Genomic DNA, 14,682 nt, shown 5'->3' with positions numbered 1-14,682 from the left:
TCCAGCACCTCCAGATCCCTCTTGGAATAGGGGCTCCAGAACTGGATGCAGTACTCCAGGTGGGGTCTCCCCAGAGCTGAGCAGAGGGGGAGAATCCCCTCCCTTGCCCTGCTGGCCACACTTCTCTTGCTGCAGCCCGGGATCTGGTTGGCTTTCCGGGCTGCAAGTGCACACTGAGAGCTCCTGGTGAGCTTCTCCTCTAGCACCCCCAAGTCTCTCTCCTCAGGGCTGCTTTCCAGCCAGTCCCTGCCCAGCCTGGATTTGTGCCTGGGATTGCCTCCACCCAGCTGCAGGACCCTGCACTTGGTCTTGTTGAACCTCCTGAGGTTGGCTTGTGCCCACCTCTCTAGCCTGTCCAGGTCCCTCTGGATGGCATGACTTCCCTCCAACTGTCTGCTGCCCCACACAGCTTGGTGTCATCAGCAAACCTGCTGAGGGTGCACTCAATGCCACTGTCCATGGCACCCTCAAAGATGCTGAGCAAGCCTGGTCCCAGGACTGATCACAGTGTCACAGTATAACTAAGGTTGGAAGACACCCCAAGGATCATCAAGTCCAACCTGTCTCGACAGACCTCATGACTAGACCATGGCACCAAGTGCCATGTCCAATCTCCTCCTGAAGGACCCACATGAGACAACCTTTGAGCAGTCCTGCATCAGCTCCTGCTCCTCCAGAAATTTTTCCTCAAGGATGAAAGTCCCACTTGGCATGTTTGCAGTCACAGCAGTGTCTTCATGGAAACACTTCTAGATTGGGCTTCTAATGAGAGGAGTGGGAATGTGTTGTGCACACCTACACCATGATCTTTAATCTCCAGGTTTTATCTAGGCAAGGAGCTGTAGCTATGCTTTCATCTTCTTGCTGCCTTCATCTAGCATGCTTGGTGCCTGCACACACACCTCCTGGTGTGTCTGTCAGTGGCTCCCAAGCAGTTTTGGCTGCAAGCTGTTGTCAGCTCTCAGCCCCTCCTGCCGCTCAGGAGGGTCTGCTGTTGGCCGTGGTGGTTTATGTTGTTGTACAGACCAGCTTTCGTTGCCCAGAAGCCAGTGGGACAGTTTAGCAGGATGAATTTTGCTCTGATTTGAATTCCAGCTCTGTGACACTTCCACAGTTAATGATTCAGTGATTTGGCTGTGTATTGGGTGATCTGCCACAGAGCTGCCTCATGACAGCTCTGAGTTCATCCACGACCGAGACCACAACCCTCATTTGTCTCTTGTTTGCCCAAGATGGGAGAGGTGTGCAGGTCCTGCCACAGCAATTAAGAGAGGTTTACAGTAGGATTAAATCCTTTTACAGGCTTGAGATCAGTCAGAAGAAAGTCCCACAGGCTGCTTCCTGTAGGCCATGATTGTATGTATATGAGTTGATAAGGGACAAGAATCAATCTAGAAGTGTCATTTGCACAAGGAAATGATAAGCCAGAGTGTGCTGCAAGGATGTGTCTGCTGATGAAGTTAATGAATGTGGCCTTGGCATCTGTGATCTATTACAGACAGGCAGATGACTTCTTCATTCTGCCAGATGCAGGGCTTGGGAGAGCTCCTTTCTGAGTTCCAGGACACAGCTGAGGGGTTCAAACAGATCGTCTGTAAAGGACATGCTGGAAGGTGTGTGGGGCCAAATAGATAGGTCCTGTGTCTTGTTGTATTCCACCACTGGGAAGTTTTTTGGAGGTTTATGGAGGCTTTGGTATGGACAGATCCAGGTGCACTCCTTTCATGGTTTCATAGAATGGTTTGGGTTGCAAGGGACCTTCAAAGATCCTCTAGTTCCAATCTCCCCTGCTATGGGCAGGGACACTCCCACTCGCCCAGGTTGCTCAAGGCCTCATCCAACCTGGCCTTGAACACCTCCAGAAAGCAGACATCCATGACCTCCCTGGGTAGCCAGTTCCAGTGTCTCACCACCCTCACCATAAAGAATTTCTAACACCCAGCCTAAATCTCCCCTCTGTGCTGTGCTCTTAAGCTCCTCTGTAGGCTGTGCTGCTTCATCCTTTCAGCCTGCAGCCAGGTTCTCTTTATCTCCCATCTCTTGCCACGCTGTCAGAACATGACTGCTGAGTTCTGACAGCCAACTTCTTCATTTCCATGCAAATGACTAATCAGGAAAACAAAGCAAGGAGAAAAAAAAAATCCCTGAGACACGTTGTGCTTCATGTTCTGTGTAGGAACAGCAACTCCTGAAACCCAGTGATGGTTTAACTAATGATTTACAGCTTTCCCTGTCTTATGACCTCATGCTGCAAGAACAGCAGCTCTGTGATCTGGTTCATGTTGGTTATAATAGCCTAAAATACAGGTAGTAGACATGGTCTTTCTTTTTTCCCCTTGCAGTAGATGTTTGGTTTCTCCATGTATCCAGCAAAAAGAAAAATCATCTTGCTTTCCTTTTCTGAGGCAGTTTGTAGCACAAGGAAGCTTGGGTAGCTCTGCATGTTGTACACTTTTTACCTGGAGCTTTCTAGTTTAGAACCAATCCAGTGGAGGTGTTTGGAGCTAAACAAATATTGCTGAGCTGCTCTTGGTCTGCCTTGTTCTAACAGCAGGGGTTGTGCTGTTTGGGCTTGATATCCATAGTGTACAAAAAAGTGCTCTGCAAAACCATGAGAGAGGTTGACAAGCCAGGCCCTGGGCTCATCATGCTGAAAGCCAAGGAGAAAGCTGAGAAAGGTTGTGACTGGTTTTTTGGTATTTGCAGGGAAATGGGGAGCTGTTTCACTAGCCTCATACCTGGTGCATATTAGGTTCCTCTCCACTGAGTAAAGCACTTGTTCTGGCATGTGGAGAGCTGGAGTTTGCTGTGTTCAGCAGAGGCATTGGTTTTATAGATTCACAGAACTGTCCACATTGTCATTTATCCACTATTATGAAGTGGTTGGGTTTGAACTTAAATGTACCTCCTCTTCATTCTGATTCATAGAATGGTATAGGTTGGAAGGGACCTTGAGGATCATCTAGTTCCAGCATCCCTGCCATGGGCAGGGACACCTCCCACTAGCCCAGGTTGCTCAAGGCCTCATCCAGCCTGGCCTTCAACACCTCCAGGGAGGAGGTAGCCACAGTCTCCCTGGGCAAGCTGTGCCAGAGTCTCCCCACCCTCACTCTCAAGTATTTCTTCCTAATCTTCAGTCTCAATCTCTCCTCTTCAAGCTTAAAGCCATTCCCTTGCTGACCAAAGCTTGATGATCTCAAAGGTCTTTTCCAACCTGGTCTATCCTACACTTTGATGCTAATAACAGTAAAAACTGAAAGCCAGAAGAGGTGAATCTTTGGATATCTGTGTGTCAGAATGCCCTTCAAGAAGCTCAGTTGCCAAAACCAGTCCCTAAGTTTTGAAAGATGAATTGCAGGGGAGAGAAGTGGCTGGGAGCCACAGCGTCTCAAAGAGGAGGAGTATCACCTCCCTCTAAATTCAACTCTCAGCTGAAGGTCCAGTCATGCAAACCAGTTTAAGACAGTCTGGATCTTGCTGTGAGCCTGTTGTTGTTGCTGCTGTAAAAATCACAGCCTGAACTTCCCCTTGAAATGTGAATAGAATAGAATAGACCAGGTTGGAAAAGACCTTTGAGATCATCAAGTCCAACCTATCACCCAGCCCCATCTAATCAACTAAACCATGGCACCAAGCACCCCGTCCAGTCTCTTCCTAATCACCTCCAGGGATGGTGACTCCACCACCTCCCTGGGCAGCACATTCCAATGGCCAATCTCTCTTTCTGGGAAGAACTTCTTCCTAACATCCAGCCTAAACCTCCCCTGGAGCAGCTTGAGACTGTGTCCTCTTGTTCTGGTGCTGCTTGCCTGGGAGAAGAGACCAACCCCCACCTGGCTCCAACCTCCCTTCAGGTAGTTGTAGAGAGCAATAAGGTCTCCTCTGAGCCTCTTCTCTTTTCTAATGTCACCCTTTCAGAAAGGCTCTGTAGTGCTCACCTGTCACTTCAATTCACAGTAAACCCATTTTGGCCCACAAATTGCTGGCTTTGGCCCCCCACTGCTGTCCCCTTGCTTGCCACCAGCTCTGAGAATTAAAATGCATCTGGCAGATTTGCGTCACGCAGATCCACTTTTCCATCATCTGAGTCCTCTTGCTGTCCACAGGAAAGATTAATCCTTCTCACTAGCAATGATGATGTGAGTCAGTGCTGGAACTGCCATCCAGGACTTTGCTGTGCCCTCACACATCATCCTTCATACCCTGGCATGTTATATTTAAAGCTCTTGCGTTTTTATTATTACTATTGGGGGATTTAATTTGGGGGAAAGTGAAGAGATCTATGAGGATCTGCCTGCCAGCCTTCTGCAGCAGCTCCTGCTGGGCTGGACCTAAAATTTGGGAAGATCTGCTTTTGAAAAGTCTCTTTGCCAGGTATTTTTCACGGGGGAAGGGTTGGCTGCTGGTGAAACAATTTGCCACCGCAGGATGCGGAGTACAAAGAAGCTAACAACTGCTTTTTGTGAGCCGTGCTGATGGCAGATGAAGTCAATGGCCTCAAAAGCTTTGGCATGTGAACTTGTCAAGGGTGGTGTGCCAAACCCCCAGTTTTTACAAAATAAATGGCCTTAGCTTGTCAAACACAGTGCTTCTGGAGTGCACAGGAAAAGCTCAGCACACTCTTTTATGAGCCTTCTACTGCGAGAGGGAATATTACTGCTAACAATAAAGAGATGGATTGTAGGAGTTTGGGTCTTCATCTTGCTTGGTGAAATTGCTCTGCCATTAAAGCTCCCAAGTGGAGTTCTCCAGGCCTACTTATCTTGCTGTCAGTGATTCTTTTGGGGCAGACAGAGGTCTTCCCAGAGCCCTGTCCAAGGACAAAACTCCCCCTCCAAACTCCTTCAAACAGAAAACGACTGAAAATTGTCCTTTTCCGTGAAGCTGGGAGGAAAGGGGCTCAGCAATTTCAGTGGGAGTGGTTTGGAGAATAAAAGTTTGGGTCCTGAACCAGGTTAGCTCCAGCACTGAAAGCTCTGCTGGGTTTTTTCTGTGGGCTTAGCATCACATCAGCCTCTGTTTATAGACTGCAGCTCAGCGTCTATTTCAGGTTTGGCCATAGCAGCCTCCGTGCGGCAGCTCGCTTGACACTGGCTCCTTTGTGCACTTGCAGTTCGTAGCCTGCTGTCCTAGAGGAAATGGAAGTGCTGAAACTCTGCCTGTTTTATCTGGATGGCTCATTTCCCTGGGCCATTCCCCCACTGCAGCTAAAGGTTACAGGTTTGCATTCCACAGATTCCAGTCCACCAAAGAGAGCTGCTGCACTTTGACGTCATTGTGAGCACAGAACCCTTGTGTTTGCCCTCCCTTTTTCATAAACACCATCAGGCTTGGCAGGGGTGGGCTGAGTTCAGGCTAGGTTTACTGGCCTGACTTAAAATACCCTCTTAAACAAAGTTTAGAAGGTGCTGTTGAAAGGAGGACAGTTTGGCAGCTGCAGCCAGCAGTTCAGTCAAGTGATGCAAGTGAAGATTTATAGCTGGAGGTAGGACCTTTTATTAGGCCAGCTGCTGTAGGGGCAAACAGATCCCCATTTAGATATTCACATGTTTCAAGTCTGAAAGAGAAACAGCAAAGATGAAGTTAAGTACAGGCCTAAGAGCAGTTCCAATGCAATCATGAATTTCATTATATTAACAAGATGAGCATTTGGAGGGACAAAGGAGTGCTGATGCCTGTGTAGCATAGGGCTAAGGTGATCCAGGTCATAGAATCATTCATGTTGGAAAAGATCTTTTAAGATCATCAAGTCCAACTGTAACCCAGCTGCCCTGACCACTAAACTGTGTCCTGAAGCACCACATCTACAGCTTCTTGAACACCTCCAGGGCTGGTGACTGAAGCTCCTCTCATCCTATCACTACAAGGCCTTGTAAAAAGCCTCTCCCCAGCCTTCTTGTAGCTCTCTTCAGGTACTGGACAACAACTGAACAACTCTTCCAGCTCCAACCCACTTACAATCTTACTTTATGTGTGCATCGTGATCTCCCTATCCCAAACAGTGCCAAGGGACCAGGTCTGCTCAGTTGTAATTTATGGTTCTTTAATCACTCCTGAGCATATGCCCTGTACCTCACAGGCCAATGACTGTTGGCCTGGGCTATCAGCTAATCACTGAGGCACGCCAAGATGCCCTTTAGAAACAGTGGTGCTCCAAAGACCTTAGAGTCGAGGTGAGGTTGTAATTTTGCAGCCCTTTACCCCCTTTGCCTCGCTGTGACTTAGTGCCAGCCATAAAAGTGCCCTGTGCCACTTAGCAAAGAGAGCTGAACCGTTTTATAACCTGGCTGAGCTTTAGCACTCTCATCTTTTCATGTGGAAAATATTCTCATATTGTTTAAATTACCTTCTAAAAATATTTGATGTTTTTACAGCCTCATTAACTGGAAGGCAGTGATGTTGTTGCCCCCCTTCCTCAGCCCACCCCTGCTGATCCTTCTGAAAGGAGCAGGCATGTGCATAGGCCCTTTGTGTGGGTAGGAGCCACTTGTTGGAATGGTGGTGTCAGTGCAAGGAGAGGGGAAGGGCCTTTGACAGAAGGCACTCAGCAGAGCAGCAGCTCACGTTCGTGGCAGGCACGCTGCTGCTGCTGTAATAAATTTCAATCCATTTATTGCACATCGCTGCCTTCCGCTGTTTGATTGTACATTCTGCAACCAGATCAAGGTCAAGGAAGCAAAAGATGAAAGGGGAAAGGAGGCCAGGAGAAGGGGAGAGGCAGGCAGGAAGGGGGAAGCAGGGCAAGGAATGGTTCAGAGCACGGTTTGAAAGTGGTGAGCAGAGCTCTGGCGCTTAGGGACTGGAGGGATGAGTTCTACTCTTCAGATGAGTAAAGAAGGAAAAATGGGTTAGTCACAGAGTGGTGGGGGTTGGAAGGGACCTCTAGAGATCACCGAGTCCAAACTCCACTGCCAAAGCAGGATCACCTAGGGCTGGTCACGCAGGAACATATCCAGAAGGGTTTTGAAAGTCTCCAGGGAAAGAGACTCCACAACCAACTTGGGCAGCCTGCTCCAGGGCTCCAGCACCCTCACAGTAAGGAAGTGTCTCCATATGTTCAGCTGGGATCTCCTGTGTTCTAACTTGTACCTCTTGTTCCTTGTCCTATCACAGGACACCACCAAAAAGAGCCTGGCCCCTTCTTCTTGATACTCCCTCCTCAGATATTTATAGCCATCCACAAGATCCCCTCTCAGCCTGCTCTGAGCAGCCCCAGGTCCCAGTCTTTCTTCATAGGAGAGATGTTCAAGTCCCCCAGTCTTTGGAGTGTCCAAGAACTGAAGGGGCTGCTTGCCTACATTTTTTTCCTTGTTTCTAGCCATGCATTGGTACTGTTTCTAAACACCAAACCCACTGCTGACAGTCCTTGCAAGCGCAGAGCCCCTTCTGCAGGCGGTTGCCGAACAGAAGCGCTCTGGTCTTCTGATGTGCCAAGGAGCTGCTGCCTCGACTGGGAATTCAGCAGGAAGGGTATCCCAAGGCCATTTTTGAATATGCTGTTACAAGCTTTTAGTGTGGATTTTTGGTCTGAGATCAATTAAATATGCTTTTCATTAGATTGATGCTGGAGAACAAACAGTCTGGATCTTCAGATGCCTCTCGAGGTCGATGTGTTTTTCTTTCACTGAAGGGAGTGTTTTGCTTCTGCTTCACTTCTTCCTCTGCAGTAGTGTGAAATTTCATTTTAGATCCAAGTGGCCCTTACAGTTTCACTCAGACTTCAGATGTATATTGGTAAGTGTTAGTTAATCTCTTCCCTCAGATATTTCCCCTCTGTCTGCAAGGGTTTTGCGGTATCAGAAGTGAAGGACTTGGGAAAAAAAGAAGCTGAGTGTAAATGTCTGTGGAACCAGGTGGGCTCTGACAGCTGCCATTTAAACAGTGCTAAGACTGCTGAGCTTTCACAGACTCACAGAATGCCAGGTTGGAAGAGACCCCAAGGATCTGTCTCCTCAAACCTTTCTAGGTGATAGTGGAGTTGAAATGAGCTGGCCCAGCACCCTGGCAAGCTGAGTCTTAAAACTATCCAAAGGAGGGGACCCCACTGCTTCCCTTGGGAGATGATTCCAGTGTCTGACTGTTCTCATGGAGGGAAAAACATGTCTTCCAGAGTCCAAAGGGAATCTCCCCAGCAGTAACTTAAAATCATAGAATCAACAAGGTTGGAAAAGACCTCAAGACATCCAAGTCCAACCTGTCACCCAACACCTCATGACTACTAAACCATGGCACCAAGTGCCACATCCAATCCCCTCTTGAACACCTCCAGGGATGGGGACTCCACCACCTCCCTGGGCAGCACATTCCAACGCCTAACAGCTCTCTCTGGGAAGAACTTTCTCCTCACCTCCAGCCTCACCTTCCCCTGTCACAACTTGAGACTGTGTCCTCTTGTTCTGGTGCTGCTTGCCTGGGAGAAGAGACCAACCCCCACCTGGCTACCACCTCCCTTCAGGGAGTTGTAGACAGCAATAAGGTCTCCCCTGAGCCTCCTCTTCTTGTCCCCATCACCCCTTGCCTTTTCCATGGGACTCCTTGTAAAAAGGGAGTCTCCATCCTCCTGCTGCCACTCTTTCTGTACTGGTCCATGGTGATAAGGTCTCCCCTCAGCTGCCTTCTCTCAAGGCTGACCAAACCTAGCTCTCTCAGCCTTTCTTCATATGGCAGGTGGAGAGTTGTTGCAGATGTGCAGTGCTCATTGTATCTGGATGGCTCCAGATGACCAGCTTGCACAGCCCAGCGTGCTGTGTTTGTGCACATGTAAGGGAGAGGAGAGGGATGATGTGAAGAAGCCGACTCCAGGACATAACCAAACCCAGTGATGCAGTTGATGTTAAACCATCAGCTTCACCCAGGTGGTGTTGGTAGATTCTGTTCATTGTGTGAGTCATGTGGATCACAGAAGACTTTCCACAGGAGCTTGAGGTGGGGAAGGCCAAACATGGTGCCTGGTGTTCCCTTTACAGTGAAATCATTCAGAAGTAATTGGAGTGAGGCCTTCTCCCTCGGGACCTTGCACCAAACCCATCCCTTTGCTCCACACATGGGAGACAGCCAGTCTCCAAGATGACAGGTTTGCTTCCAGAAGGCAAAAGTTGCCTTCCTTATCACATCTACAACATCAATTTGCCTCTCTTGGATATAAATCTAAACTTTTCCTTTGAGCTTCGCAATCCATTGTGTTTTTGAAGGGATTTCCAGGAACTTCTCATCCTAGTCCAAAGCTGTTTATTAAAAGCAGCTTTAGGCAATCAGTACCTGCAGAACTATTGGCAACTGGTGGTTTCTGTTCACTAGCTTGAACTCTGTTCTCTGAAAATCCATGCTGTAGTTTCTCCAAGGCTTTTCTGGTATTAAATCCTTTCTCTGGGAGATTTACTTGTTCCTGCACATGTGTAAGTGAACCCAAGCTAATGTCTTTCCCATTTAGAAGAAACATTCAACAAAGTCTGTGAGGTTTTAGAACTGGAAGCAATAGTTTCCTGACCCCAGAAAATAAAAATACAGGTGATGGTTTCGAACCTGCTTGCTTTGGAGTACTGCAGGCATTGGGGTTGCTCTAAGCCGCCTTAGGAATCGGGTTGGAGCGAGCAGTAGCAGCGATGTGGAAGACATTGGTGATAGAGGGCAGAGAATTTGATCTGTGTAATGAAAACTACAAGTAGGTCATTGCACCTCTCTGGAGTTAGTGCCTGGCCCAGGCTGGATCCTAGAACATCCTGGCCCTTGAGAATTCAGCTGGATTTTGTGCGTACGGAGACGTGCAGCCGTGCAGCCACGCGGGTTTGGCTTTCAGAGATGCCAATGACAGTGTTGCTCTTTGTTCCAGGCTCCCTGTGATCTCTCGTCTGTGGGAAGAACGCTAGCAGAAAGGTGAAAAGATGGGTGTTAAAACCTTCACTCATAACTCCCCTGCCCACAGTCAGGAGATGCTGGGGAAGCTGAACATGCTCCGCAACGACGGCCACTTCTGCGACATCACCATCCGCGTCCAGGACAAGATCTTCAGGGCGCACAAGGTGGTTTTGGCAGCTTGCAGTGACTTCTTCCGCTCCAAACTCGTTGGCCAAGCGGAAGATGAGGGCAAGAGCGTGTTAGACCTCCACCACGTGACGGTGACGGGGTTCATCCCTCTCCTGGAGTACGCCTACACGGCCACGCTGTCCATCAACACCGAGAACATCATCGACGTCTTGGCTGCGGCCAGCTACATGCAGATGTTCAGCGTGGCCAGCACCTGCTCGGAGTTCATGAAGTCCAGCATTTTATGGAATACCCCCAACAGCCAGCAGGAGAAGGTGCTGGAGGCCGGGCAGGAGAACAGTGCCAACTGCAACTTCACCTCTCGAGACGGCAGCCTTTCTCCGGTCTCCTCCGAGTGCAGCGTGGTGGAGAGAGCCATCCCCGTGTGCCGCGAGTCGCGCCGCAAGCGCAAAAGCTACATCGTCATGTCCCCCGAGAGCCCCCTCAAGTGCAACACGCAAACCAGCTCCCCCCAGGTGCTGAATCCTGCGGCTTCGTACCCAGAGTCCAGAAATCAGCCCGTGGACTCGTCCTTAGCTTTCCCCTGGACTTTTCCTTTCGGCATCGACCGAAGGCTGCAGTCGGAGAAGGTGAAGCAGGCGGAGAACTCTAGGACGTTGGAAATGCCTGGGCCCTCCGAGTCCGGCCGAAGAATCGCAGACTACGTGGCGTGTGAGAGCACCAAGGACAGCTCTCCCCTCGTCATGGAAGAGGACGTGCGCGTCAAGGTGGAGAGGCTGAGCGACGAGGAGGTGCACGAGGAGGTGTCCCAGCCCGTCAGCGCCTCCCAGAGCTCGCTGAGCGACCAGCAGACGGTCCCAGGAAGTGAGCAAGTGCAGGAAGATCTCCTGATCAGCCCACAGTCTTCCTCTATAGGTAGGTCCGTGGCTGGGGTTTGGTACCTCTGCAGAAGAGGCTTGTGTGCACTGAGGGAGATCTGCTTGGTGGGGTTTTGTGCTTTGCTTTAGGAAATGGTCTTCGTTTTCACCCTCTTCTACGAAATGTTACATGATAACCTCGGTTTGGGGATAGAAATTAGAGCTCTTAAAGTAACTCAGAGAGGTTGGGGAATCTCCTTATTCAGCAGTGCCCCTGACATGAGAAAGATGGGAGGTGGTGGAGTCGCCATCATTGAAGGTGTTCAGGAGGAGACTTGATGGGGTGCTTGGTGCCATGGGTTAGTTGTTTAGGTGAGTTGGATTGGTTGATGGGTTGGATGCAATGATCTTGAAGGTCTCTTCCAACCTGGTTTATTCTATGTATTCTAAGATACTGAGCTGCTGGACCAGGTCCAGAGAAGGGTCATGAAGATGATCAGAGGGCTGGAGCACCTCCTCCCCTGTGGGAACAGGCTGAGAGAGTTTGGGCTGTTCAGCCTGGGGAAGAGAAGGCTCCAGGGAGACCTTAGAGCAGCCTTCCAGTACATCAAGGGGGTTCCAGGAGAGCTGGGGAGGGACATTTGACAAGGGTTCATAAGTGATAGGATGGAGGACAATGGCTTTGAGCTGGAAGAGGGGAGGTTGAGACTGGAGATGAGGAAGAAATTCTTTAGAGTGAGGGTTGTGAGACACTCTAACAGATTGCCCAGGGAGTTTATGGATGCCTTCTCTCTGCAGGTGTTCAGGGCCTCATCCAACCTGGCCTCGAACACCTCCAGGGAGGGGACATCCACAACCTCCCTGGACAACCGGGTGAGACAGGGCCTTGAGTTCAAGCCCGAGCCTTGAGCAACCAGGGCTGGTGGGAGGTGTCCCTGCCCATGGCAGGGGAATTGTAATTGGATGATCTTTAAGGTCCCTCCCAACCCAAACCATTCTATGAATACGTGAGCCCCCTTCTACCTCTGCTTTCTTGACTGGGGAGAATAATTCTGTCTTTATTAGTCGAAAGGCATGACCAGAGCTGAGCAGCAACCACAGATCTGAAAGCCACAGAGGGGTGGAATGGTGCTTTGCATCAGACATAAAACCTTGTGCAATCATGACAGAGAGCCTTTGTGAGATGGTCCAAATGAGTGGTGGAGCACTGCTCATCTTAATGCCCCAGACGAAAGGAAAACCACACAGTCATCTTACTGAGAATCTTTCCGTGTCTGTGGGATTTGGTTCTCAAGTTGCTTCTTCAAGTGCTGCCAGTTGCTGAGAGAAACCTTTTACTTTTCCATGCAAGACAATTTGAAGCCAGTTTTTGGGTTCTTCTAGCAGGCTCTTGTTTGTGCATAGGTAACACCTAAAGGTTACTATAACAATCCTCTTTGCCCAGGCTGCATTGAGTGGCTTTTAGTAAGTCAGAAGATAGAAGTTTTGCAGGATTTCCACTTCAATTACCAACATTTTCCCTCAGTCAGCTATTTAGCTATTTCTCTTTCAGTTAAGTGGCTTGACCTGCACTCAGCAGAGTTTATTTACTGAAAGATAGTTAATAAAGCCTGTTTTGTTTGAGGATGGGAAGAGTGGCAAATGTCCTGCTCTCCTTCATTCAAATGCTGCGTGCTTCAGTTAATTAAATAAACTGCAATAAAGTAAATACTTGGAGCCCAGCAGCCTGCATTAGTTGTTTGGTTTGGTCAGCCTAAGGCTGGGCCTTTGGGTAAAAAAAACTGCCTGAATGGCCAGGCCCAAAGAGTGGTGGGGAGTGAAGATCGCTTCAGATAGCAGCCAGTCTCAAGTGGTGTTCCCCAGGGCTCAGTGCTGGGACCAGTTCTCTTGAGTATCTTTATCAGCAGTCTGGATGAAGGGATTGAGGCACCCTCAGTAAGCTTGCCAGTGACACCAACCCCCACCTGGCTACAACCTCCCTTCAGGGAGTTGGAGAGAGCAAGAAGGTCTCCCCTGAGCCTCCTCTTCTCCAGGTTAAGCAACCTCAAGCTCCCTCAGCATCTCCTCCCAGGGCTGTGCTCCAGACCCCTCCCCAGCTTTGTTGCCCTTCTCTGGACACCTTCCAGCATCACAACATCTTTCCTAAACTGAGGAGCCCAGAACTGGACACAGGACTCAAGGTGTGGCCTAAGCAGTGCTGAGCACAGGGCACAATGACTTCCCTGCTCCTGCTGGCCACACTGTTCCTGATGCAGGCCAGGATGCCATTGGTCTTCTTGGCCAGCTGGTCACACTGCTGGCTCATGGTCAGCCTACTATCAACCAGCACCCCCAGGTCTCTTTCTGCCTGGCTGCTCTCCAGCCACTCTGACCCCAGCCTGTAGCACTGCCTGGGGTTGTTGTGGCCAAAGTACAGCAGCTGGCACTTAGATGGTATGAAGATCTTTTGTTTACTGAAGAGGAGGCTGTTTACCTTCCCTGAGAAGCAGACTCCAAGTGGAAATATAAATCTTTAAACATAGTTTACCAAACTAAGGCATAGTTTAAAAAACTCACAGATATCATTTGCTTGCTGGGCAGCTTCCCCAAGTGGCCCTTGTTCAACACCAGGTTGAGTCTGACTCAGGTTTAATCTCATTGTAGTAGGAGCTTCAGGAAGGTCTCACCACAACCATGTGACCAGAGATGCAGATTCTTTCCTCATCATAGTTGTACCATCACAGGCAAAATAGAAGTAGAAATAATGATTAGGGGGAGTTTAAAATAGCATGGCAAGGGAAAGGAGGAAGTTTTGCCTGCTATAAATATCATCCCCAAGCAGCTTAAAAGAGCAAACTGGGTCCCTGCCCGTGGCAGGGGGGTTGGAATGAGATGATCTTTAAGGTCCCTTCCAGCCTAAACCATTCTGTGAACCCATGAAGCCTTAAAACAGAGAGAAGACAAAATGTGCCAGGCCAAAGTCTTCAAAGTACCAATCTGTTCTTTGGCTCTGGATTCATGTGGAGTTGCCTTTGCACAACTTTAACTGGCCTCAGAGTCATTTGGAGTCACACTTTGCTATGAAGAGAAGCAGTGCTCTTGGTTGTTGGTTGCTTCAGCACAGCTCACATCTACCTAATATATGACAAGGCACACTCCTGGAGCTAGAAAGCACTTTTTGCCTCCCAAAGATGGATTTCCTTGTGTAGTCATGGAAGAACAGTAAGTGGAGACAGCAAAATATGTTCAAGCACAGCTTTCTCTTCCCTGAACGTATTTTCCTCCTATAATTGCATATATTTATCTCAGTGTTTTATAGTCCCTGTGTAAAAGCATTCCTGCCTCTCTCTCTGATCCTGCAAAAGCTCTTATTCACTCTTTGGGCAATTTCAGGAATTGTTCATTTGCAATTTATTATATTTGGAAGCACTTTGTGCTGCAGAAGGAGACATGAGGCAGGGCCTCGATAAATAAGTCATTAGGGTTACAACAATAGCTGTGTCTGAGAGGAGATTTTCATAACTCATTAACACTGCTTCCATTTGAGGGGTGAAGGCAGAAAATTAAACCTAAGAGCAGCTGGGCTTAGGATCATAGAATTGTTAGGGTTGGAAGGGCAGCCAGCACCAGAACAAGAGGACACAGTCTCAAGCTGCACCAGGGCAAGTTTAGGCTGGAGGTGAGGAGAAAGTTCTTCCCAGAGAGAGTTGTTAGCCATTGGGATGTGCTGCCCAGGGAGGTGGTGGAGTCCCCATCCCTGGAGGTGTTCACAAGGGGATTGGATGTGGCACTTGGTGCCATGGTTTAGTAGTCATGAGGTGTTGGGTGACAGGTTGGACTTGATGATCTTTGAGGTCTTTTC

At 49.0% G+C, this 14,682-nt stretch overlaps 1 protein-coding gene across 5 annotated transcripts in view; it reads left to right on the top strand.

The window, feature by feature from the left end:
• ZBTB44 (zinc finger and BTB domain containing 44) overlaps positions 1-14,682 on the top strand; it is a 40,345-nt gene that overhangs the window by 9,704 nt on the left and 15,959 nt on the right. For all 5 annotated transcript variants that reach the window (XM_054175970.1, XM_054175969.1, XM_054175968.1 and 2 more), the window contains exon 2: positions 9,830-10,899. In XM_054175970.1, the coding sequence (XP_054031945.1) occupies positions 9,882-10,899 (1,018 nt within the window). In that variant the 5' untranslated portion in view covers positions 9,830-9,881. The remainder of the gene's footprint in view (positions 1-9,829; positions 10,900-14,682) is intronic.

Source organism: Dryobates pubescens, chromosome 34, assembly GCF_014839835.1.
Source record: "Dryobates pubescens isolate bDryPub1 chromosome 34, bDryPub1.pri, whole genome shotgun sequence".
In the NCBI taxonomy this organism is placed as follows: Eukaryota; Metazoa; Chordata; class Aves; order Piciformes; family Picidae; genus Dryobates; species Dryobates pubescens.
This window is presented reverse-complemented; position numbering and strand designations above follow the sequence as displayed.